At 45.4% G+C, this 25,076-nt stretch overlaps 1 protein-coding gene across 2 annotated transcripts; it reads left to right on the forward strand.

Moving 5' to 3' along the window:
- Positions 1–440: 440 nt before the first annotated feature.
- On the forward strand, positions 441–24,852 carry PTBP1 (polypyrimidine tract binding protein 1). 2 transcript variants are annotated; one of them, XM_065745916.1, is made up of 15 exons: positions 441–543; positions 3,697–3,727; positions 12,641–12,716; positions 13,612–13,784; positions 14,896–15,042; positions 16,309–16,479; positions 17,171–17,281; positions 17,636–17,810; positions 18,387–18,464; positions 19,669–19,814; positions 22,482–22,515; positions 23,026–23,118; positions 23,472–23,688; positions 23,937–24,014; positions 24,409–24,852. In XM_065745916.1, exons 1-15 carry the CDS (start codon positions 536–538, stop codon positions 24,539–24,541), a joined length of 1,671 nt encoding a protein of 556 aa, XP_065601988.1. In that variant the 5' UTR covers positions 441–535; the 3' UTR covers positions 24,542–24,852. The 2 variants fall into 2 exon arrangements, with proteins under 2 accessions (XP_065601988.1, XP_065601989.1); XM_065745917.1 differs by lacking the exon at positions 3,697–3,727 and having other exon boundaries at positions 446–543.
- Positions 24,853–25,076: the final 224 nt, after the last annotated feature.

Below are 25,076 nucleotides of genomic sequence, written 5' to 3' on the forward strand. Positions count from 1 at the left end.
ATGGCGGCTGACAGCTGCGCGCGACTTCCCTGCCCGTAGCCAAGATGGCGGCGGCCGCTCCCCGCGCAGAAGGCTGCAGGGTGCCGGGCCGCGCCCCGGATGACAACACAATGCGCACGTTGGCGCCCTTGCCCGTACTCAAGATGGCTCCCAATGCGGTTCTTCCATGCCCTGCCCCCAATCAAGATGGTGGACACGTGCGGCATTTCGGCATCCTTCCCGCTCTCAAGATGGCCCCTCCCAGCCGTGTCCCGGAGCCTATCCAATCGCGCCACACACCGGGGCTGTGAACCGCCCCTCGCCCCGCCCGCAGCCAATAGACGCGTCGAGAGCCTCCCGGGCGCCAACCTCCGGAGGCGGGCGATCCCCGCCCCGTCCATCAAGATGACATCTCCGGTAGCCAATAGAATGCTGGCGCGGGTGAGGCGGGCCGGGTGGCGCCGCCATTTTGTGAGTCTATAACACGGAGCGGTCGGGCTCGTTCCTGTTATTCCGGCGTCTCCACTCCGTTCCCTGCGGGTCTCCTCCGTGTGCAATGGACGGGTGAGTCTCGGCCGGCGCGGGCGGGGCATCGCCGGTAACCGTGCACGGGGCCGCGGGGATCGTTACCGGACCCTTCCCGGGGTCCGGAGGAAACGGGCGAGTTGCGGTACCGCAACCGGGGCTGGGGCGGCACCGGCGTGGGGGGGGGGGGGCACCGTGGGTGCGGTCGGACCGCGAGGGGGTGGGGGGGGAAGGGAACGAGATGGAGCCGCGAGGGTTGAGTGGGGGGTGAGGACTCTCCCCTTCCCCCCGCCGCTCCGTGCCCGGGGGTGGGGGCGGCGGCTCCGCCCCGTTGGGTGCGGGGGGGGGCCCGGCGGCGCCGCGTGGGCGTGCGGGGCTGGAGCGCGGCCACGCGGGGGGTGGGGGCGGCGGGAACGGGCACACCTGGCGGCGGGAGCGCGCACCTGGCGGCGGGGGCGCGCCCGCGTCTGATTCGCTCCCGGTCCGCGCTTCCATTGTCCGCAGTTTTCCGAACGGGGGGGGGGGGTGGGAGGAGGCACACGCGGGGCCGCGGTTGCGGGAGGGGAGCGGGGGAGATGCGGGAGCGCTCGGGCGCTCTCGTGGAAGTAAAGCGTTCCTGAGATGTGCGGGAGGGGCGCGGAGCCCCGGCCTCATCTCGTCGTTTTTCGGATCCGAACTCCTTCGTGCTCCGAGGAGCTGCTCTGATGGTGCGTTCCCCCCCAGCCCCACCCGCCCCGTGTGTCACGGCAGCGGCCTCTGCTTTGAGGCTCTGCGAGGGCTCCTCTGACTTTACGGCGTGTTTTCCTTGTGGTCTGACTCCACACGGAGGTCAGGTACTTCCCAGAGCTCCCAGTATGCAGTGTGTGCTCCCAGTGCCTTAACCACAGCGAGCCTGAACCGGTGCTCCTCGTGCCTTGAGAAGCAACGTGCTCGTTTATCTCTTCTCACACTGAAATAATGCTTGTTTTCATTAATAAAAAAAACCCCCCTCTTCCTCCCAAAATGCAGCTGGGAAAGCTGCTTTACTGCCTGTGTTGAGATAGTTCTTAAGTTACCATAGAAGTTTTTAGTGTGAGTCTGAATTATTCCCAGCCTATGGAGGACTTGGGTGTGACCTGCTTGTACCCCCTGTCCCCTGCTGAAGTTTCTAAAGCTCCTCTAGCTGGCAGCATGTGCACTTGGGCTGTGACTTCTACCAGAGGTGATGCCGAGTTTTGTGTCTGGTTGATCCTTCCTGTGTGCTTTGCCCTTGCTGCTTAATTTTTTACCTTCTAGTGCAGGAATCAATTTAATTCCGTGTGCAATAAGTAATTTTCCTGAAAGGTTTTGTTGCCATTTCTTTTAGGAAGTAAAGCACAAATCCTGTCTTTGAAGCTTCATGTGACAAGAGAACACAGCTGACGATATAACTTGTAGGAGAAACAAACCTGAAATATCACATTTAGGAAAAGCCAGATCCATCCTGCTGGTGCCGTGTAGTTTATCGCATGGGTTGTGGGCTCAGTAGTACTTGGCAAGTAACAGCTTTTCCTGTTGGATAATTGTAAAGGCTGTCCCCTGCTAAGGTGACTTTATGTAAAACATTTCCTGTGCCTGAGGCCCGCAGGAGGAACAGGAAGCAGGAGCAGTTGCTTGGGGGTGAGGCTGAGAGTTTTGGAAACTGATGAGATTCCTTCTTCTTAGTGCACTTTGCAGGGGGATACCTTAATTCCCCAAATCCGTGGCTAAATGTATTTTAATCGAAGAAATGCGTACTCAGAATATTTAGTAGCTGCTGTAGATTGATACTTTAAACTGATATGTGCAGATGGGTGTAATTAGCTCGTTAGTGTTGGCCCTTGCAGTGCAGCAGAACCCATCTGCCCTTGGCTGGTGAGCAGATCTGGGGTAGCGCCCCGTGTGCCCACCTGGGACGGGGCAGGAGGATCCCAACCCTGCGAGGCTGCAAACTGCTGCGGTGTGATGACATGGCAGGTCGGTTTGGAGGAGGAAGCGTGAGGAGCTGAGCTGGCTTGGGCGTGCGTTACAGCTCATTTGTGAAGTGGGAATGGCTTAATAATCAGATGGAGCAGTATTTAATTCCCTGAAAAACAAAGTGATGCAGGAGGGCAGGGAAGGAAGGACGAGCCTGTAAGTTCTCTGGCGTTAGTCGCTTAGTTTTGAGTGGTGTTCTTACTGCTTCCATATTGCTGCTGTAAGAATGACTGCACTGCTTTCTGTTAGTGCTGTGTCCATCCAGCTGCTGCAGCTCTGTAGCTGTGCTGGGATCCTTTGCTCGGAGTGTTTGGATGTTGTCAGCTGTTTGAGAGATAGGAGATGAAATGGGTGGTGCTGCACGTGGTGTTCCTATCCTCGCTTGTGTTACATTGCTGCTTTACCATGAGTTGGACTTTAAAGAAAGATCTTCAATGCGAGGGTGTAATTGAAATCCTCTGCCTGCCTTGAGCACTCCTACTGGAAATAATAAAGTACAGGGGTGGTAATGCTCTGGAAGGTTCCCGAGGTGCAGTGTGACAGACTGCAGGGAAGCTGTCCATTTCCAGCAGGGAAGTTGCTCTGTAAGAGTGTGGGGTGGTGATGTTTGCTGCTAGCCCGAGTTGCTTGGGGTACAGCTCACATAGATCAGTTAATTGGGAATTCTCACTTCAAGAGCTTAAGCATCCCTGGCAGAGGTTAACTATTGTTTTTCCATTCCCCTGTGTGTTAGGGAGGAGCAGCTCCCTGGGCTGGGAGGGTTAGGAGAGGCTTTCCTTGCAGAGTAGGGGAGGTTACTCTGTTAGACGTAAGGTGTTTTAAGAGTTGTGGAGGTGGCTGTTGGTGATGGAGCTGACTCTTGACACTTCTGCCCTTGGTTCAGTCAAAGGTTGCACTCTCATCACTCTGCATCCCTGTGAAAGGAGAATGCTAGACTTGAGCAGCGTGGGGGTCTCTGTTTCAGCCCCCCAGCATTGTGCTTAAAAAGGGTCACCTTCCATTCTGGGCAGTGGAAGAGCTGCATTTTTCTAGGACTGCTGGGTCTTGGGTCTCCACCATCACCATCTAATAATTTTTCTTTGTATGAACTGTCCTTGGCTCACCTGCAAAGACAACTGTGCACTTTGACTTGCTTTTTTTCTTACTGCTGTAAACTATGCTGGATATTTGTGGCAAACCTATCTAACTTTTTAATCCTTTTCTTTCTTTTTTCTACAGCATTGTCCAAGATATAACAGTTGGTACAAAGGTAGGCACTTCTCACTTTTTCTCTCTTTTTACACTGCTCAGCATCTGACCTAATTTTAGCCTCACCAAATGTAGATCCTCAGCTTCAAGGGGTTATTTCTGGTACCATGTCAATTGGTTTTAACCAGAAGGTAACTTAGTTTCATGTGCATTAAAACTTTTATTATAGCTCAGCACTTAGCTCTTGGCATTTGGACATTGATTATCAACTGTCAGAAGAGAACATTATTGCATTTAGGAACAGCACTTTCCCCTGCTAAAATGTCAAGCTGTGCTTGTTGTGTGTGTGCTAGATGGTTCTCAATGGGGAAATTGGTCCTTTCTCTTCAGAATTCCCCTTGTTTTATGTCAGAAATCCTTCTGCCACAAAAAAGAGTGTGTAGCTGTTGATTTCCATCCCCTGTGAGTACAGTAAATATGACCTTTACCCTCTAGTCTCAGGTTTTGAAAGTGCAGGCCTAGCCCTGAAACTAAAGTGCTGACAGGAGCCTCCTTATCTGTGCTGCTCGGTAATAGCTGCTGTGTTCACAGGATAAAGCACATTCCTCTGAAATGCTGAACTGGAATGCATGGGACAGATTGGTGCTCCTTTGTGTATTAAGGGTTTTTTATTTTGCTCGGTGCACATGATAGGTAATGTTCTGGGATCAGGATTACAGTAATTCAGCCCTGCAGGTTCTTAGTAGATAGTGTGTGGATGTGAACGTTGGCCTTCAGAGGGGTGATCTTACAGCTTTGCTGGTGGCTGTGTTAGCATCTTCATTATTAACTGAGGAACAGAGATGTGTGTCAGCTCAAATAGCTGGTGAGGTGATGCAGTGTGAGATAGGGCTCATATGGAAGGGAGCAGGGCTGGTGTGGTTTGGGCCCTGGTAGCTCTGTGCAAGTGGATGAGAAGTGTTGGTGAGAATTTGCTCCTAGGAAGCAATTAGGTTTTTCTTTATTTTGAAAATACATCACTAGGTACAACTGCTGTAAGCATAGGTGTGTGTTAGTGCTCCAGGGCTTCTGGGGAGCGTGAAACATGAAGAAAATCAATTTAACAGCTTGCAGCAGCAAGGTCATTCTCACTTTTGCTAGTATGACAGTCTGAGATCTAAATGATTATGATGATGGCATGGTGTTCCCAGCCAGCACTGAACGCTGCTGCAAGGAGTTGAGCTTCCATTGCAGGAGGAGGAAAAGTCAGAGGCTGGACTGTAGGGCTGGTTAATAGTTTATAGCTACTTCACAAGGTGAAGCAAGCAGTCTCTTGAACACCACGTTGAGTAATCTGATTAATCTAGGTTGAAGTCCCCTAAATTGGAATGAATGTTGCATCTGTTAATCTGCTGCTTTAAGCGATGCTTGTGTACTACTAAATGTGACCAAGAAGCTTTTGAGACTCTAATTGTAGTCTTCTCAGTCCAACTTGAGAAGCTTCGGGATGTGATATTGCTTGCCTCATCGTTCCCATCTGTGGGGCACAGTGCAGTCAGGTGATTACAGTGAGGGCTGGGAGAAATCCTGAGCCTGTGCTTTCACACCTAGCACAGGGCAGATCTGAAACAGCCCCTGTGCTGCTTGGGCATTGGGGTAGAGAGTGGAGAAGTGCACCAGAAATGAAGCTGCTGTAAAGGCAGGCAAGGGGGGGTTCAGACTGTTGAATCAGAGTAGCAGAGGCAAAAAGGGAAGTTGAAACATCTTGATAAAGGTAAGTTCTAATAATATTTCTGATACAGCCCTGTTATGTGATGGTTCAAACAGTCACTGAACGTGTCAGCTTAGCTTATGTGACAGAGGTTGTATTGTTAATGGTAAACTGTAACACCTTGTTCCTGTTGTGGGTTTTGCTCTAGGTAGGTTGAAATCTTGTCTACAGCAACAAGTGAGGGCTCCTCTTAGGACTGCATGCATGGAGTGAGATGCAGGCAGCTCCATACAGAGTTGTGTAATCAGTTGCTGGATGAAAACACTTATCTCTGGTAACCTTAAAACCCCATTGGCTGCAGCTCTTTGTGATGTTGCTTCTTTGGTGTTTCCATCCCAATCTGCTTCCCTTTGGCTTGCCAGGAAGTAGATGGAAGGACTACAGAAGGTTTGTGACATTGCAGAAACATTTTGGTCTCCTCTGCTACAGAAACAACATTGCTAGAGCTCTGTTGTTCTGCTGTAATTTTTCTGACCCATGTGGCATCACTGAAATTGCTTTGAAGATTAACTGATTCCCCCCACCCCTCCCATTCAGAAGTGGATGTTCCTTATAATTGCTTGATAACTTACTTAGTGTGTAGCTGCAGTTTTGTGATCTGCTGGCTTGATAAAGCATTCTAATGGCATTGAGCTTTGGATGAGGATGTGTTCCTGGTTTGTTAGTGTGTGAAAGCTGCTGGCTGAGCTCCTAGGCTGGACACGAGTGCTTCACCTGGAAAAGTGTTCTTGGCCTGGGGTGTAAACTTACTCATTTTTCCTACATATGTACAAAGAAGGTAGGAGCACTATTCTGTCAAGTTACTTAAGGTGTTAGGAGATGAGTCTCCAAAAGCTGTGTGCTCTCCATTTTGTTGATGAGAGAACACTGGGCCCTTTTTAGATGCTCAGATGTGACTGAAATGTCCCAAAGCTGAAGAGTTATCAAATCAGTAGAGAAAGGGTAACCTAAAAACACTGCTGAGCAAACTGTCAGATGATTTACAACAGCTTCTTGGTTGCCTTCCTGCTGTAAAACATTCTGGGTTACTGCAGGCTAGCTTTGAAATGCTTTCTTCCTTCATGTGTTATGAATCCCAACACCAATTTGTGTTGGTAATTCAGAGGTCTGTGTTGTATTCATTGTAACTGGCATTCCCAGGTGTTACTGTGGTGCTGTGCTGCCCCATGCTCTCGTTTCCATTGGGTGCTAATTGTCACAGCCATTCCTGGGAATTCCCATTGCACCAAATCCTTGGGCTCTTCAGTCTGAAGTATGTGAACTTGTGTAGGAAACTCATTACAGTTCTGCTAGGGAACTTTTGATGCATGGACTTCTGGAATGTCCTGTAGATTAGAAACACATGGCTCGAGTCTCACATCTGTCCCTGATTTAATATCTGGAAAGGAAGGAAGCATCTCCTTTAGATGGGGGCACAGTACTTGGGCTTGAAGGTGCTGGGTCTGCTCTGGGCACCATCACCTCAGGCTGTGGCAGTCCCTAAGCAGGGCTGACTTAGTAGAATGAGCATGAACTGTGGCATATCATCAGCCTTTCGAATTGCATTTTGATTAAAAACCGTTGCTGGAGATGCTGAACGATCCTTGTAGCTTCTGAGTTAAATGGAGTTCTCTTTGGGAGGTGAGGGAAGAAAAAAATACAGTGCACATATGTGGCATTTGAGAAGTTAATTTTTAAAGTGGGGTTTGCTGGAGTGTGATACAGGCTGCCTGCATAGAAGTGATTTGTGGTCAAGCAAGGATTTTTGCCATGGGAACAGTAATTATGGCATTCAGGCAGCAGGCCAAGAATGCTGTGAGGAAATTCCAGTCCTCTCCTATGGCTTTAGTGAGAGGCTGCAACAAGCTGGCTCTTGTTGGCTCTTGTGGCCTGTCTGTAGCAGGCATGATCACACATGTATTGCACATGGCTGCAGCACACAGTGGTGGTGGGGAAAATGCTCCATCTCACCTGGGTGAACTGTTGTGCAGAGCCAGCTCTTGTGCACCTGCCTCTGGTTCGTAGGTACCTGTCCTGCACAGAGAGAAGTGGTGAGCTCTGGTGGATGATGGAAACTGCCTGCAATCTTTATTAGTGGGGTTTTAAGCTGTTGGGTGAAGCAGGTGGTAAGCAAGGCTGCTACTGGAGGTTTGTCAGCTGTCAAAGCAGTTCCTTGCAATGCATCTAGAATGCTGTATGTGGAAATGAGCTGAAGCTGTGTGCACTTGGGAAGAAAACAAGCTGACTCCTGCTGTGGATGGAAATGAGATGGTGAGGCTTGCTAGAAAGCATTCAGCTGATAAAAAAAAAATGTCAATGAGTTTTGCTTGCTGTTCATAATGTCATGGAGTAGGGATGCTCCTGGTCACTGTTGGCACTACCGAGTGTTTGTTGTTGAGCTCAGAGGCGGAGATGCACTCTTTGTAGTGAGATAGTGACATATGTGGTGAGGAGGAATGAATCCTGTTTAATTTCCACCTCTGTGTGGCTCATACAGCTGTCTGTTAAGCTCTGTATGGGAACTTGTCAAGTGCTGCGTGTAGTTCCTGTGTGTTGTGGTAACCTCAGTGTAATTGCTCGCTCTGTGCCAAAGCAGTTTCTGGTTATTACATGATAATGATTTTGGGAAAGATTGGATTAGTGCGGGGTTCCTTCTGATCCTGAGTGTTCAGTTTGGTGGCTCATGGGTTGGGGCACCCAATATTCCTTCCTGGGATCCATCTGTTGCAGAGTGATTCATCCAGACGTGTTTCTGTGGTGGTGTTTGTGTAGAGCTTTATGGAGAACCTGCCTGCCCTGCTGTAATGATTAGAGAAGCTCCAGGCTGACTGCTGGTTAAGTTTCAACTTGGGAGCAGTGTATCATAAAGCCTGGGTGTGTGCTATCCTACAAAGCAAGAATGACTGCATTGCTGTAGTACTCGCCGTTTAGGAATTCGAGAGCTATTTAAAATGGCCACACCTTTTATTTGCTCAGAGAGCAGGTTTGTTTCCTGGGGTGTCTCCATAGCAGCTGAAGCTGAGGAGGAAAGTCAGGGAGGGGCTGATTCGGTGAAGGATCTGACTTTGCTGTAAAGCTGCTGTGTACCTGAGCTCCTGGGCTGTGCTGTTGCCACAACCCACCTCGGGTTGCAGCAGCAGTTGCTTAATGTCATGCTGAAGTTTCTAGTGTCTCATAGTGTACGTTGGAGTTCTCGTGGGCATTGTACCAGCTGCTGTGGCAGTATGTACTGTAGGAAAACTGTTTTTTTTTAAAGGCCAAGTTCTTTGCAATGCTGTTACCAACAGACCTGGTTTCCAAGATGCTGAGAATGTGCATGCCCAGTATGCCAGTGTGAGGCTTACTGGGAAGTTCAGCGTGCTGGCTCTCATGGGAGGGTATTACACTCACTCTGGTCCAGGCCATAGCAATTTAAAAGGCCTTGGGATAAAGCTGCTGGGTATTTGCTAGGCCTTGAGTTAAAGGTGCCAGGTATTTGCTGTCCCCAAGTGAGCAGAGTCTATTAAGAGTGCACCACATCGATTACATGGCTGGATTAAACGTGCTGGGGTTCCTGCATTTGGATCAGTGCATCAAAATCAGCCCTAAGCCACTGAGTGGGCTTGAAGTGTTTCCCCTCAGCTTTCGTTTTTGGGTTTGGTTGGGTGATGTCCCATGTGTGGGAGATGCAGTTACAGCTGAGAACCGCTGCACAGTGCGGTGCTGTGGCTCACCTCACAGCCACAAAGCAGGCTGCAGTCCTCGGGCTCATGAAGTTGCCCTGTGTTGATCTTAAATCTCCTCCTGGAGGGAGAATGCACTTTCGTAGTGTATTCTTCAGTGGTATTTTCACACACAATAAAAGGAATCTTCTGATGTTGAAAGGAACAAACAGGTACTGTCTCCAAGTGCCACTGTCACCTGTTGGTTTCCAGGTACCTGCTTTTGTGACATGTAAAATGAGTGACTGGACATGAAGTGGGTGAAGGGTTATATTGGGCAGCTGGATGTTTCTGTAGTGCTTCTAGATGTGCCTTTCTTCATTCCCAGCTATGGTGAAGTTTAGGTGCTTATTATTCATTGATAATGAGCCCACATGGAGTACTGGTGTTGCATTAAATTAATGCAGCTTGAGCAACAGGCCCTCCTAGCTGTGTGCTGCAGACAAAAGGAGGTTGCTGCCATAGCAACACTCCCAGGCAATGCTTTACCTGTCAGCAGCATTTGTCTAATTGGTGCTGGAAACAGCCCTACCCCAGACTAGGTAAGGTTTGGCCATGCAGCTTTAAAAACGATATTTTTTTTCAGTAAACAGGAAGAGGTTTATTAACTGAAATGATGAATTGATGCAGAGCAGTGTTACTGTGTTAGTGTAGTGCTGCTTCTGTTGATCCCTCCTTAAAAATACTGGCTGCAATAGGATGGGCTGAGCAGGAATGTCAGCAGGATTTGCTGTCCTGGAGCAGGGCAGCTGACTTCAGGACGTGAGGAGCTGGCTGAAGTGTTGGCACAACTGGGCTTCTCCCAGGTAGGTGGGAATACAAAGGCAGAGGAGGGCTGTGGGTTGAGCCACACTGCTCTGTGCTCACCTCCTTCCTTCCCTGGGGCTCGGAGAGTTCTGCCCTTAAAATAAAGGCATAAAAACACTGAACATTTCAGGATCTGCACCTTTTGTTACTAGCCTTTCCAATAAAGCTTGGTATCCCTAAGGTGCCAGCCAGACTTGATTTGTTTCTTTTGGTTGCTTCCCAGTGCTCTGGTGCTCCTCCAGTCCGTGGTGCTGCCTCCATGGAGCAGACTCTGGCCCGTTCTCTCCAAAGCTTGTTCTCCTGGTGTTTCATTGCAGGGCCATCAGGGCTGGGTGTGCATTGAGAAATGCATTTATTTATGCTGGGAGTGCTGCAGTTGTGTGTGTACAGAAGTATATGAGTTCTCCAGAAGCTGTAAAGAAGCTCAAGGTCCACCAGGGCCTGGTGCAGGTGGCTTTGTTAGCCAATGAGCACTGCAGTGGAGGCTTCTGCTTGCTCTTAGTGGCTCCTGTGAGCAGCTGCTGGTTATGTGCTTGGCTGTGAGGTGGAGGTCCAGGTTTAGTAAATGCAGTAATTAAAGCACAGAAACATTTTTACAGTAAACTGGTGTGGTTTTTTTTTTACCTTGGCATGATATCGTGGTTTGCCATCAGAAGGATGGGCTCACAATGCAATAGCTACCCAGACCAGCTTGACTCTTGCTTGAACTCAAATCCCAATGCAAATGACACCAGCTGTTAAAGAGGGCCATTGCTCATTATGACTTTGTTAGGTGACATTGCCATGGGTGTTTCTTGCCTTTGCACGACCTGGTCAGTGCTGTGCAGGTGACCAGCAATAGCACATGAAGCATGGCTTTGGAACCTGCCCTAATTTCACATATTCAGTACATCAAAGTCCCTGAACTCTGCTTTGAAGAGCAGCACTGAGCAGTCAGACGAGAAATTCAGGATCTGAGGAAGAAAAAACCCAATCTCTTGTCTGTAACTCAGTGTGCTGGGCTTGGTGTGTGACCTACTTTGCTGACCTGTTCCCTGTGCAGCCAGCAGAGCTCCTGTTGCTGTGCAGGTCGTGTTACTGCAGGTGCCAACAGGCACAGGGTCGGGGGGGGGGGGGGGGGGGGGGGGGGGGGGTGGGTAGTGTCCTGGCAGCCCTGTGTACTGTGGGCATGTTTCTATTGGAGTGTCTGGGTGGGAGTGAAGGCAGGGCTGGGCTTTATTTCCTATTGCTGATAGGGGTCTTCTACTGTGACCCTGCTGTGTAAAACAGATAATCTGGATATTACAAGAAGGTGCTCTGTGCTGAATTGGCATGGCCATGTTTGCTTGTGCTCACTTTGAGGTCCTGTGGGTAACTTGGTTGAAATTCTTACTGATTTCTTTTTTAAGTGGTGTATGTAAGTGTGCTGAGAAGAAATTGTAATGTTTGCTTTTAGTTGTGGTGATGCCTGTTTTCATACTTAAACTAGCTTAGTTCTGGCCAGTCAGGTAACTGGGGTCACAGGGAATGCTGTAATGAGCTGAAGCTGCACATGGTGGTCTCAGAGCCACTCAGTGGTGTTCTCTTCCCACTCAGTGGGAGCGAAGGAGAGCAGTGCAGGTGTGTGAATGGATGCAATTACACTGTGCCTACAGATAGCAGAAGGCCCAGAATAAAGAAATGCATGTCTGTTAGTTGTGTAGTATCAGTTTGCCTGGGCAGGGTGGTTCTGCTAGGAGCAGTTCTTAAAGTTCTGGTTCAATAAGTCCTTCTGTAGAGCTGAAAGGCATGGTGCTGCAGCATGGAAAACCAAAGGGGGGCAGTTTGCTGTTCTGTTCTGCAAATAGCTGTGTTGACCTGAGTGTGGAAGTCCTCCTGCCAGAGGCAACAGAGGATGTGGTCACAGACCTTGTACCTGTGGCTCTTGTTTCTCAGCTTCAGAATGCTCTGCCTTTTGACTGAAGTGTTTACTGAGATATTGCTGTGCTATTGCCCCAGAAGTTCCCACTGCTGTTCTGAGGACTGTGGGTAGAAAACAACAACCCAGCAATCTGACAACACAAATTATCAGATACGATCCTACTTCTGTATGTCTTAGAGTAGCTTTCTTCTAGCAGCTTCATTTTCTTTTCCTTCCCCCCTTCTTTTTTTTCCAAGGGAAGGGGGAGAATTCCATTTTTTTCCTCAATATTTCCAAGTTGCATCATCACATTTTCACTGGAGAATAGCATCTTCAACTCATCATTAAGTCATAAATTGCCTTTTGCTTAAGACTTCCTCAAGTCTTGGTAACCCACAGTAAAACAATTGCTCTGGTCTTAATGAATGGCATTAAAATTCATTCTAATGAATAGATGACAGCTATCTGCTTTGCTGTTTCAGTTGACTAACCGATGCTCAAGCTTAACCTAAAAGAATGAAAATCTGTCTGACACCAGTAGTCAGAAGTAGGTTCATATTTGAGTGAATATCAGTGCCTGATGCTTGACACTGGCTCCAGACAACTCAGCAGCGCTTCAGCTCCTGAGATTCCTAGTGTTTACCTGAACAGAGCTATTGGATAGTGCTATTCAATTACCAAATTGGATCTTACTTATATTTAATTGATGATGATGAGGTTGACTGTCAGTATGTTTTCACTTACGCTTCTGTTCAGCTTCTGTACACCTTAATACCAGTTGTTCTGCTGTTTTTTGGGACTCCTGAATAGAGCTCAGTAGAAATGCTGTCAGTTTACCTTTCTTCTTTTCTTTTCCAGCGGGGATCTGACGAGCTTTTCTCTACTTGTGTTACTAACGGACCCTTTATCATGAGCAGCAACGCTTCTTCTGCAGGTAATATTGCCTATAAGAAAAAGATAGCAATTGGTGGGTACTGCAGGTACTGTCAGGTCTGATTTTTGGTGTTTTTTTTTTTACATTTTTAATTTAACAAATCTGTATTTCTAATATTTACTGGGTCTTTTGTAAGATGGTGCTGAATAATAAACTGCCCTGCACCTTGAAGGTTAGCAGACCGAAAAATTGCTTCGAAACCTTTACTGTAATGATTTTACAGTAATAAAATAGTCAGGTTTTGCTGTGAACTGGTGGACCTGAGGCACAGTTGTATTTCATTACAAATTATTTTGGCCATATATAGTAAACTGCTGTTATTTATTTTGGGAGTCTGACACCATCTAGAGGTTAGTGTTCCCTCCCAGGGCTGGGTTTTGCCTTATGTACTTGTCAGTGCTTTGCATTATCTTACCTTGAGCTACTTTTCTGAGTCCCTTGTTAAGCTCTGCCAGACCATATCAACTGTGATAGTGCCATATGTGTAATCCAGCAGATCTAAAACTTCAGGTTGTATTTATTGTTTTAATATCACTTGGTTTGATGATGTCCCTCTCAAACTGCTTCGTTGCTACGAATGATGAAGTGAAGCTGCAATCTCAAATCAATGGATTGGAATTAACTAGTGGAAATGTGAGTTTCTGGGGATCTGTGTGTGCTGCAAAATGGCCACAGGAGAGCAGGTTGCATTGCAGTGGCATTCAGCTTTGTCACTCACATTTGTCTAGTCTGAAAAAGATTAAATCTGTGTATTTGGACTCAGGTTAAATTAGAGTGTAGATTTTCTCCCTAATCGAAGTAGGGGGGAGCACAAGGTGCATGTCAGAAGTAGTGACTGTTTGCTCATCAAACTCAACCTAATTAGTAGTGGCTCTTGTTTTTTTTCTTTGTACAGCTAATGGAAACGACAGCAAAAAATTCAAAGGGGACAGCAGAAGTGCTGGAGTCCCATCCAGAGTAATCCACGTCCGTAAGCTCCCCAGTGACGTCACAGAGGCTGAGGTCATCTCTCTGGGCTTACCTTTTGGCAAGGTCACCAACCTTCTGATGTTGAAAGGAAAAAACCAGGTACTGTCTCCACAACTGACAGCAGAGGTTGGCAGAGACTTGAGTTTGTCATTGGTAAACCAGCTCTGAGTTGTCAGAACTGTTACTCATTGGGATTGATAACTTCTGCATGCTGTGTTTTACTTTTCCATGGCTCTCCCATGAGCTGTAGAAAATACTATTTTCAGAGTGAGTCTGTAATTATTCGTAGTCATTTATAATTAGCATTGTGCTTGTTCTTGTAAATTACAGACTAGGTAAATGGTTTGGCCAGCAGTGCAGTGAGTTGGCCTTTTTCACTCCAGCCAGCTCGGTTGTTGAGTAACCACCAATGTAACTCTGCATATTAAGAACACCTTTCCAGATAGAAAAAATGAGCTGGGTTGAGCTGAGGCACCTGTGGATAATGCAGGAGGTGTGTGTGAGCTTTGGGACTGTCGTACAAATTGATGAGTTAAAAAGCAAGCCAACTTTAATCATCACTGAGAATGCTATGTCTTTAAATCCTAATTGTAAAAATATGCCCCTGATATGTTGTGCAGTGTGATTATATATGAGGGCTGCTCCAGAAGTAATGCCTCTTGGTTTGTTACGATGGCTAGTGATGTCAGATGTGGCTGTTGGTGGAGGCTGAACCTTCCTTCCCATCAGTATTCTTTTACATTTGGTTACTGTGCTATGTGTGGCAGCAGAGGGGCAGTGACATAGTGGCACCTGATGTGCAGGGGTGTGTGATTCAGGTCCTCCAATCAGACATTACTTTGAGTAACCTCTGTGCTTAATGCAGTGACTTGCTACAACTCCTTATGTTTTTCTTCTAAAACAGAGACCATAAAGGTGTGAAACAATACATAGGTGTACGTAAGTGTTGAGAGTCTGGATTATTGCTGTATTCCAGTGTACCAGCAGGCCCTTCTGTCATCTCTAGTCCCCCAAATATATGTAGCATGAAGATCTTGGAATGAGACATTAATGTCAGTCTGGCCTACAAAAGCAGTTGTGAAGATTAAATGTTGTTCATTCCAACTAGAAGCTCCCTCTGAATTCATCAATCTCGTGCTGTTGTTAAGCATTCCCATCTTAGTGCAAGCTGCTTTGTTAACATGAAGTTACTGATTTGATTTTTGTGTAGGCTTTCATAGAAATGAATACAGAGGAGGCAGCCAACACCATGGTGAACTACTACACCACAGTCACTCCAGTCCTTCGAAGCCAGCCCATCTACATCCAGTTCTCCAACCACAAGGAGCTTAAGACAGACAACTCACCAAACCAAGCAGTTAGTGTCTTTCTTTACACTGTCACACAGGTGGGAGGGGCAGATGGTTTTGCTGCTGTTGTAGGCCTGGAAGAGTTAAAAAGGGCACGCTGTGCTTCCTGAGAATTTGATGGAGTAGAAATTCTTCTCATCTAGGTTCTAATAGGCTTATCTTTCAGCACAGATGCTTCTGACCACCTCTTTCCCTTTGCTTGCAACTTTTTCATTTGCTGCTTTGTTTTCTACCCAAGCTTCTAGCTTATGGAAGAATATCTGCTACGAAAGTTTTTGTCCAGAGCTTCAGCAGGCTATTAAATGAGCTGGGAATGCTTCCTTAATGTTGGGGGAAAAAAAAAAAAGTGAGGCTGTGAAAAATTACACTCTAGCATACTTTAATTAGAAACTCTTAACAGTGCCCCTCTAAAGATTTAATTAATTTCTAGTGCTTCAAAAACGCTGCTCGCATTCAGGAAGTTTATGTAAAATGAAGCTCTGATGGAGATGAAGCTTGTAACTGCTGGAGAGTGTTGTTCAAAAGCTAGCATGTACCAACACAGAAGTTCTTAATCCTTTGGGCTCTTGTGAGTTTCTGTGTAAAACAGGCACTGCATAGTATTAAAAGTTCTGTTTTTGGCTCAGCTGCTCTTGGCAATCTTTCAGGGCAGGAGCACTGGAAAGAAGTTCAGGTTACTTGCACCTCCTTATCAGGGGTGGCTTCCTAGCACGTCCAATTTGTCTCCTCATTTTTCAGCCTGACTTTCATCAGCATCAGAGCATCTTGTGCTGTGCAGATGAAGTGTCACTGCTTGGTGCATCTAACAAAACCATTATTTGATGTGCATGCTATATGCAGAAAGGGGACTCGGCAGGATCTTCCATGTCAGTTTTCACTGTTGCATCCCTATGGCAGTTGTGTATTAAACTTCTTATATTTTTTGTCAGCTTCCGAGGTGCTCTGGAGGTGATGTTGCATTCTAAGAGCCTAGTTTTACCTTTTTCCTGAGCAGTGGAATAATGTTGCAGCACTGTGGGTGCTGTGCAAGAGTACAGATAACAGTAGCATAAGTATTTAATATTTTATTTAGTGTGTTTTGTGTTGCTGTTACTGATTGAGGTGACCTTGTGTTTCCCATGTTTAAAATGTGCTGAAATACTGAGTTCTCAGCGATAGGAGCAGCAAACTGCTGCTTGTTGTTCTGTAGTAGGTAGCTGGGAAACTCGAGAAAAGCTGAATGTGTCTTTTTGCAAGTGGGAGTGTCAGTCTTAACAGGATGTTTGGTTCTGCAGCGTGCCCAAGCAGCTCTGCAAGCAGTGAATTCTGTTCAGTCGGGAAACCTAGCACTGCCAACCCCTGCTGCAGCTGTGGATGCAGGAATGGCAATGGCTGGCCAGAGCCCTGTGCTGAGGATCATTGTGGAGAATCTCTTCTATCCTGTCACTCTAGATGTTCTGCATCAGGTAAAAAAAAAAAAATGTCCTTATCTGTAAAGCAAGCTCTGGAATGAGTAGCTCTGAGCCCAGCTGTTAGTTTTCTGCTTTCTGGAGGCCCTGATGCCTGTATGAGGCTCTCCTAGTTTTGTTTTCCATCTGGCCAGTCTTAATTTCCAGAAGTTTGCTGGCCCATTGTGGTGGGAATGCAACCTGCTGTGGCAGAAAGGGCAGATATTACTTCTTCTGGACTGGGATTAATACACTACTTCTGTGGTGGCTAAGCATCATTGTGGGTGGTAGTGGGAAACTACTGCAGTATATATGTCACTTAGGTAGTAACCTATTTGGAATTCTATTCCTGCTCTCCAGTTGCTTAAAGTGATCTTTGTTTAAAACACAAGTTTGGCTGCATTTAAGAATCCTTGAAATTCTGGAAATATTCAAGTTTGTGAAGGCTTGTATGCATCTTTTCATATAAGAATGATGATAAAATGAGGGATTTATGGATGCACTGAGGTAATCCTGTTACTTCTCCATGCAGGTGCCATGATGTAGGATAAACAGTGCTTGTGATGTAGTTTAAAACCTTACCCTTTCCAGTTGGGAAGCTGGCAGGGTGACAGGACAAATCTCATTACTGCTTCTAATAATGGATGTGAGATATGAATATGATATTCACTTCCTGATGAGATGACAGTGTTCAAATATTTTCTTGCAGATCTTTTCCAAATTTGGTACAGTCTTGAAAATAATCACCTTCACGAAGAACAACCAATTTCAGGCTCTGTTACAATATGCTGACCCCATGAGTGCTCAGCATGCCAAACTGGTGAGTATTATGCTTGTGGTGCTAAACACCTGAGTTGTTTCAACTTTTAAGCTTGCCTTTGTTAATCCGGGACAAAGTGTGTATGTGGTTTTATGAAAGCATTACCCAAATGGCAGATTGCATTTGTGAGTGGGAGGGAACTTCACCACCAAGAGCAGTGTGGTGTAACAAGGATAATTATTGAAGGGGATTAATGGAAGTGATGCTGATTCTGCATGAAGCAGGTTATCTGCTTGTCTTCAGATGCAGCACTCCCTGGAGTGATGCAACGCTTTCTCTCTTCAGAGATTTGTTGCTGTGATATTTAATATAAACTTGTGTTGTATTTTTAAAGAGTGCTTTATTTCCTTGTAGTCTTTGGATGGACAGAATATCTACAATGCCTGTTGTACACTGCGCATAGATTTCTCAAAACTCACAAGTCTCAATGTAAAATACAACAATGACAAAAGCAGAGATTACACACGACCAGACCTACCTTCTGGGGATAACCAGCCCCCTCTTGATCAGACTATGGCAGCTGCTTTTGGTGAGAGTTCTTAATGTGGGAGCAGGGCAGCTGTAGCAATCTTGTGCTTGGTGGGGGAGAGAGGATATAATCCTGGTGTATTTGTTTATGTATCTCATGAATGAGAAACTTTGGACTCACTGTATCTGAGGAGTGCAAAATACTAGCATGGGCATATGTTTGTGGGTGGGTGTTGATGCTTTGGAAGCTGTTTGTGTGGGGATTTAGAGGATTTGAGCAGCTGTCTGTGCTTCCAGTGCCATCTGCTGTTCTGTTTGCAGTACAGACAGCAGTAATTTGGGGGTGTTGTAACCCATACATTTGAAAACTGTACCGTGCTTAAACGGTGATGGGAGCTGCTGAATTGTATCCTGGTCAACATCTGTCTTCTGCTGGCAGTGTCAGCCCAGCAGGGCTCAAGAAATGCTGCTGGCATTTCTAGAGCAAATGCAGCATTGCTTTAGAGACATTTTTTTGACTCAGTGGTTATGGTTTAGCTTCCAACTTGATCCATATGTAGAAGGACAGGTGAAGGCAGTTAGGTCTAGAGTTTTCTTGCTGTTGAGTATCTATGTATAATGTGTGCATCTTTCCCAGGTGCCCCAGGAATAATCCCTGCCTCTCCATATGCAGGGGCTGGCTTTCCTCCCACCTTTGCAATTCCTCAGGCTGCAGGTACTGTACTTCGTAAGTTGGAATTTTATATAGGTTCTCTGGTTGTTGCTGAAGCATCTTGATGTTTTAAAGCTAAGTCGTGGTGGTGTGGGGGGAGTGGAGTGGGGAGCGGAGTGGGGAGCTAGTCCTCTGAGTCCTAAATGCTGGCACTTGGGCATAGAGGGGAAAGATTTTTCTGTACAGAATCTCAACCGGGTGTGCAGCTGTAGTTGCTCTGGCTAGGCAGTATCCACATGGAAGGAAGGAAATCTGAGTGGCAGAATGGGAGCAACACTAAAAAACCCAGCATTTAAATATTACTCTATTGGGAGATTCATTGGTAAGTTAAGCTTTCCCCATTTAGCTTTTTCTCATGGGGCTGCTGAGTTTGGGAAACCCACCTTTACATCTGTGAAAGAGAATAAAAGCAAGAAATCCTTGCTTTCCCATAAGAACTTTGAGTGAAGCTGGTATTCAAGTATGAGCTGAATTTACTCAGACAAGCAGTTAATTTTTCAGAGCATACTGAGCTGTGTTGACTTCCCGTTAACTTGGTGGGATTTCCTTGCTTATAAAGGAGCAGTCACAAACCAAAGGGTTCCACTGCTGATATTTTGTTAGCATGTTGCCCTCATGGGGAAACAGCCATGCCACTTGAATAATTCTGTTTAATTAATTACTAGCTGTTGTTTCTAGAGTTGTAACCCCCCAAAGGGAAGCACTTTAATCCAGTGAGGTGCCAGGTGTTCTGTGAACAGCCTAGAAATGAAACCTTAATGTTCCTCCATTCAATAGGAGATTAGCTGACAGTAGCATGATAGCTGATAATTTTGATATGCATGGTTAAAGAATAAAGCATTTTTTGGCATGCACTGGTTGGAAAGACCCTTACAATTACACTGTTTGTAAAACCTTTCCTGCCCCACCAGAGCTGAGGCTTTGTGCTGATTCTGCTTCTTGTGAAACGTGCAAAATATTGTAGTCAACAAGATCGTGCTGAGGCATCTGTTGAGCACCAGACACTGCAAAGAGCAATTGCTATTAGAAATCACACCCATTTTCCTGCAGCTCCAGAACTGGAGGCTTCTGTTGCTGTTAGAGTCACTGTGTTCTGAATGGTTACTTGCATGTTACAGAAGGTGTGCTGTTCTCCCTTCTGGTGCAGCAGATACACTAGAGTACGTGCTGTTAACTTCTTTACTGGTTAATATTCTTTAATTTCCAGGCTTGACAGTTCAAAATGTTCATGGAGCACTAGCTCCTTTGGCTATCCCAGCAGCAGCTGCAGCGGCTGCAGCAGGACGGATTGCCATTCCCGGCCTCGCTGGGGCAGGGAACTGTGTTCTGCTGGTTAGCAATCTGAATCCTGAGGTTAGTGGAGTCCTAATTTTACTTTTTTTTCTCCTTCCTGTTACCTCTACTTTCACTTTCTGAATGCAGATTATGCTGAAAATCATTCAAAGTGAAATCCTACTGTGTCCTAAAGGAAACGGCAAAGCTAGAAAAGCAGATGTGCTCTGCCAGCTCCCAATCTCAAAGCAGACAGTACTCTAGTTGCTGAAGGGAAATCAGACAGTCCATCTCTCAAATTAAATTCTTACTCTTCTTTAGTTGAAAGCCGAGGATGCTGCCTGCCTGCTCTTGTCCCACAAAGACTACAATACCTGTCCCCTCCCTCCCTTTCATTTGGAATCTCTCTGCCATTCCCATGTAGTATTGTCACTGGGTCAGAAGAGTCACGTCCATTCTTTCTTTCCCTTAGCATGTTCTAGATTTTTAATACATTAATTCAGAACTACAGAGTTCATTCTGACCTTTGCTCTGTATAGTGTCTGGACCCCTGCCAGCTTGACTTTGTACTTGTGCAGTTATTTCCTCTGCCATGTGCTTGCACATTTTTCCTTTCCAAGATTTCGGGAAGGTTTTCCTTAGCTAAACCCCTTAACAGCTCACAGTTTACATTTTCAATTCTGTTGGACATAGTGAGTTGAAATGTTTGGGTTTCCTCAGTAACGAAGCAGGAAATCATGAACAAAAAAGTCTTTAAGAGAAGACTGCATCATAAGAATTTGGTATCTTGAATTTTTCTTCAGTCAGCTTTTGGCTCTTTGTTGGATTGAAAGTGTAGAGTCTCCTGTTGTGTGTGCTGGTGTGTGATCAGTCTGCTGAACACACTTTAACTGGTGGGACTGTGCACACAACTTAATACTACTTTGCAAAGCTATAAAACTTAACAGTGATGGCAGAGTAACCACAAAACCTCTTTTGCATCAAAGGAGAAGCCTGGATGTGATCAGTAATTAAAAAACAAAAAAGCCATTTTGGAGAGAGGCACTGATTGGATCAGTATTTCAGACTCAGTACTGTTTTCTCCAGGGCATGAAATAATGTTGGGAACTGTGCAAGCAGCCCTGGTGTGGAGGAGTTGTTTTTCTGAGCAGGAATTCCTCTGCCATTCCAGGAGCTGTCACCTCAGTCTCAGTGTCATGCTTGCTTAAACAAAATGCTTATAAGTTAAGAGCTGGCCTTGCTGTTCTCAACCAGTGTAATGCTGCCTAGCTTGTTTTTTGGGGTGATTTAGTGTTATCTGATGATAAGACTGTGCTTTTTACCCCTATTTACTTTGCATGTGTTTGCTTCTCTTCAGGAGTGGCATCTGAGGGGTGCACCTTGTTTAAATAGGAGCAGTTATTTCATGCCTTGTGGTTTTTGATGAGCTCTTCACTATCCATCCAGCTTATCTTTGGGCTAGAGAGACTTTGATACTTGTACTGAAGCTGTGAACTAACAGACCTGAAACCTGAAACTTTTCCATTGCCTGTATAATCAGTGTTGTAGAAACTTACCTGTGCCACAAACAGTTAGCTAAGAGACAGTATTTCTCCAGAGTGACTGCTCTGCAGTACATGGGAGGCTTTTCCTGAATCAGGACCACGGGAATTGAAGTGACTCCATCTTTTTCCTTTCCATGATAAGTGGAAGAAGTCTCATGGCTTCAGCTTGCGTTGGCTTTGTATGCAGGCTCTTACCTGCATGCAGAGTTAGAGCTGTGGTGGGAGCAGAGATGCTTTTCCTTTCTGGATCAGAAGTAGCAGTACTGGGTTCCCTGTGTGGTGAAGCCAACCCCCTGAGACAGAAGGAAGGGAACAGACTTGCTTGTAAATGTGCTACTGAGCTCCTTTTATAGCAAGCACTCCTACCAGGCCTTTGGGATGCTTTTTTTGGTAGTGGTGCAGCTGCTCATCCATATGATATTGGTTAGTATCTCAATTGGCTTTTTCATATTTTTTTTTCTCCCCCACAATTAAATATGCAATTATAGATTGCTTCCCTTTACCATCACTCCTCAAGGAGTGGGTGCAGCTGTTTGATTTGATCCAGTTTCCCCTCAGAACCAGAAACAGCTGTAGTAAAATTTGTAGGGAATACCATTGCAATTCAGTATTGAAACCTGTAAAGTCATTCTGTTGCAATACTGTCTCTTGAACTCCTTTGTATATCTTAAGTAAAAATGCCTTTTCTTTATCGTTGTGTTCCACTAGGTAAAACCTATTAACTGTTTCTGTAAGCAAGTTATTATATGTAGAATTCTATAAATCTGACTGATGGAACACTACATATTTCCTTATGTATTTACTGACCTGTGTTTTTTGCTACTTTTTTCTTTTCTCCCCCATCCCTGAATTTTTTTTTCTTCCCCTGATCCGGAATTTCTTTGCCAACTGACTGCACGGTACTTCTGCTTCCTGTTGTTGCTTGAAACAAACCAAAAAAAAAAAAACAAAAAAAAACCTATAAAAATTCCCCTTCCAAAAAAAAACAAAACAAAACCAAATACACACACCCTGCTCTTCGGAAACCAACCTGCCCTTCAATATTAACCATCTTGAAAACTTCATCATCCATCAACCAATTTCGCCATTTCCTGCGGGGACTCTGCCCTTCCTCGTTGTGGACGATTTGTGCAACCTCGCTCTCCCCTTCGATTCCTTACCTCTTCCCTGTCCCTCCGCTGCCTTGCTCTGCTGTTCTCTAAAGAGAGTTACACCCCAATGCCTCTTTATTCTTTTCGGTATGTTATTATTCACACTTTTTATTACCTTGTTTTTTCATTTATTTGAGATTATTTTTTTTTGATGCTTCAGAAATGTACAGTTTGCAGTTTGCTTTTGTTTTTTTGAATGCGTAGTTTTGTTTTTACGTTGTTTTAAGTTTTGCTATTTAATTGAGTTTGCCTTTATTTTATGTTCAGTTATGCATGATTTATTGCTTTGCATGTCTGTATAAAAAGAGTTTTAAATTGTGATAGCATGCTAAATTGTCCAGTCTTCTGGCAGTTAGATTTTGGCTTTTTTTTTTGCTGAAACCCAGTATCTTTTCTTTAATGTATTGTTCCATTATTATTCTGCTATATAAGAAATTTTCCTTAAGTAGAGCAGAATAAGTAAAACGTGGTTGGAATGAGATCAGTTCTGATTGTGAATGTTTTTTTTGCTCTTGGATTGGTTAGCTATGATTAAGTTGAACGAGGCTTCCTTTTCACCCCTACCTAAAACTGCTTTTGTTTCCTCACTTTCTGAAGGAGTCTATGGTGATGTGCAGAGGGTGAAGATTTTATTTAATAAGAAAGAGAATGCCCTGGTTCAGATGGCTGATGGAAACCAGGCTCAGCTTGGTAAGCAAGCTTAAATGTATCTGATGATGGTGTTAAGAGGAATGGGTGGTCAGAGCTTTCTGCTCTTTAAAACAACAACAGAGTACTCCTTGTGTGCTTATTTGTTTGCCCGCATCTGTAGCACTGATTTGGTGCAGCTCTGAAGACACTGTGGTTTATTTGTGCCAGATAATCTAGGAGTAAAATAATGGAATAAGCAGTACTATTAAGGCAGAATAATGCCTGTCATTGTGTTCCTGGAAGGCGTAGTATCCTGTGTAAGGAAGAACTGAAATGAAGCTCTAGCTTTGATCCAAGTGTCTGAACAGAGCTGAAATAGCACTGTGGTCAGCACTGTCTTGAACTTATTGCAGCCATGAGCCATTTGAATGGCCAGAAGCTCCATGGGAAGCCCATCCGTATAACATTGTCCAAGCACCAAACAGTGCAGCTTCCTCGTGAGGGGCAGGAGGACCAAGGTCTGACTAAGGACTATGGGAATTCTCCTTTGCATCGTTTCAAGAAACCAGGCTCCAAAAACTTCCAGAACATCTTTCCTCCTTCTGCCACTCTTCATCTGTCCAATATTCCGTGAGTATCTGTGTGGGGAACCTCCTGTGCTGGTGCTCATTGTGGGAATGTCCACGAGTTCAGCGTGGGGGTGCAAGGGGACTGTGACTGCTGATGGAAGACAGGCTTGCTTCGTTGTTCCTCGTGGTCTTTCCAGTTCAGGGAGCTGTGCTGTTGGTAGAAAGCCTCAGAAAAGGGTCTGGTGGGTGCTCTTTTTAGTGGTTTTGTCTGACATGTATTTGACTGGAAAAAAAAATGATCTGTTGCAGACCTTCAATAGCTGAAGATGACCTCAAGATGTTGTTCTCAAGCAATGGTGGGATGGTCAAAGGCTTCAAATTCTTCCAGTGAGTGTTTTCTCTTATAAATCCTATCCTTACAGGATGAGAAAGGTAGAAGTGCCTGGCTCTCATCAAAGTCCAGGGCTAGGAGAGAAGTGAGCAGAACTGTCACTTACGTAGCAGTCCAACTTGTCTGAAATAGAGTTCAGGAGCAGGCCTGGATTGGGTGTGTGGTGAATATGGGATGAGACAGCTTCAGGGTGGCTGAGTGAGAATTTTGGGGTCGGCATGTTTATCTTCTAGGTGCCCTTTTCCACATAAGAAGGTGTGGTATATGGTAGTTACCCAGGTAGCTAAATTACCTGCTCGACCTCGAGCCCAAGGTGATGAAACTCACACTGACTTAAGAAATGCTGCGTTGTGTGGTGGTACTCAGTATGACTTAAATCTGTCTTGTCAGGAAGGACCGTAAGATGGCTCTGATCCAGATGGGCTCAGTGGAAGAAGCCATTCAGTCACTCATTGACCTCCACAATCATGACCTGGGTGAGAATCACCACCTGCGTGTGTCCTTCTCGAAGTCCACCATTTAAAGCTTTGGAAGGCATGAGACAAAATGGACTTGACTTAACCTCTTGAGTTCAGCCTTGACCTCAAAGGGCTGAACGCAGGGGTTTCAACTTCCATCATTCCAGAGAAAAAAAAGCCACTTTAAAAAAAAAAAAATGCAGCTGAAGTGACCTTAAAAGACCAGAGATTTTATTTTTTTAAAGAGAAATCAGTTTACCGGTTTTTAAAAAAAGAAAAGAGAAAAAATTAAATCTAATTCATATTGCTAACCTTGTGGTGATGGGTAACAATCTTGACTGTTCAAATAAAAAAAAAAATCACAAGTTGAAGTTTACACTTTGGAACCTGCTCTGGGAAATTCCCCTCCCCTCCTGTTCCTTCTCCCCCCCAAAAAGCAGATCCCAACAAGTTTATCAGGTTTCACATTGATGCCTTTTTTTTTCTTTACCCATCCATGCCTTGAAAGACCTAAAACCACTGTGTACATTCACTTTTGCGCCTTTGAGTCAGGATTGTGCAAAATGCATGGTGTTCTAGGAGCTCCCACCCAACTAGCAC

Source organism: Cyrtonyx montezumae, unplaced genomic scaffold (assembly GCF_038088225.1).
Source record: "Cyrtonyx montezumae isolate F1298 unplaced genomic scaffold, pur_monq_1.0 scaffold_39, whole genome shotgun sequence".
Taxonomy (NCBI): domain Eukaryota; kingdom Metazoa; phylum Chordata; class Aves; order Galliformes; family Odontophoridae; genus Cyrtonyx; species Cyrtonyx montezumae.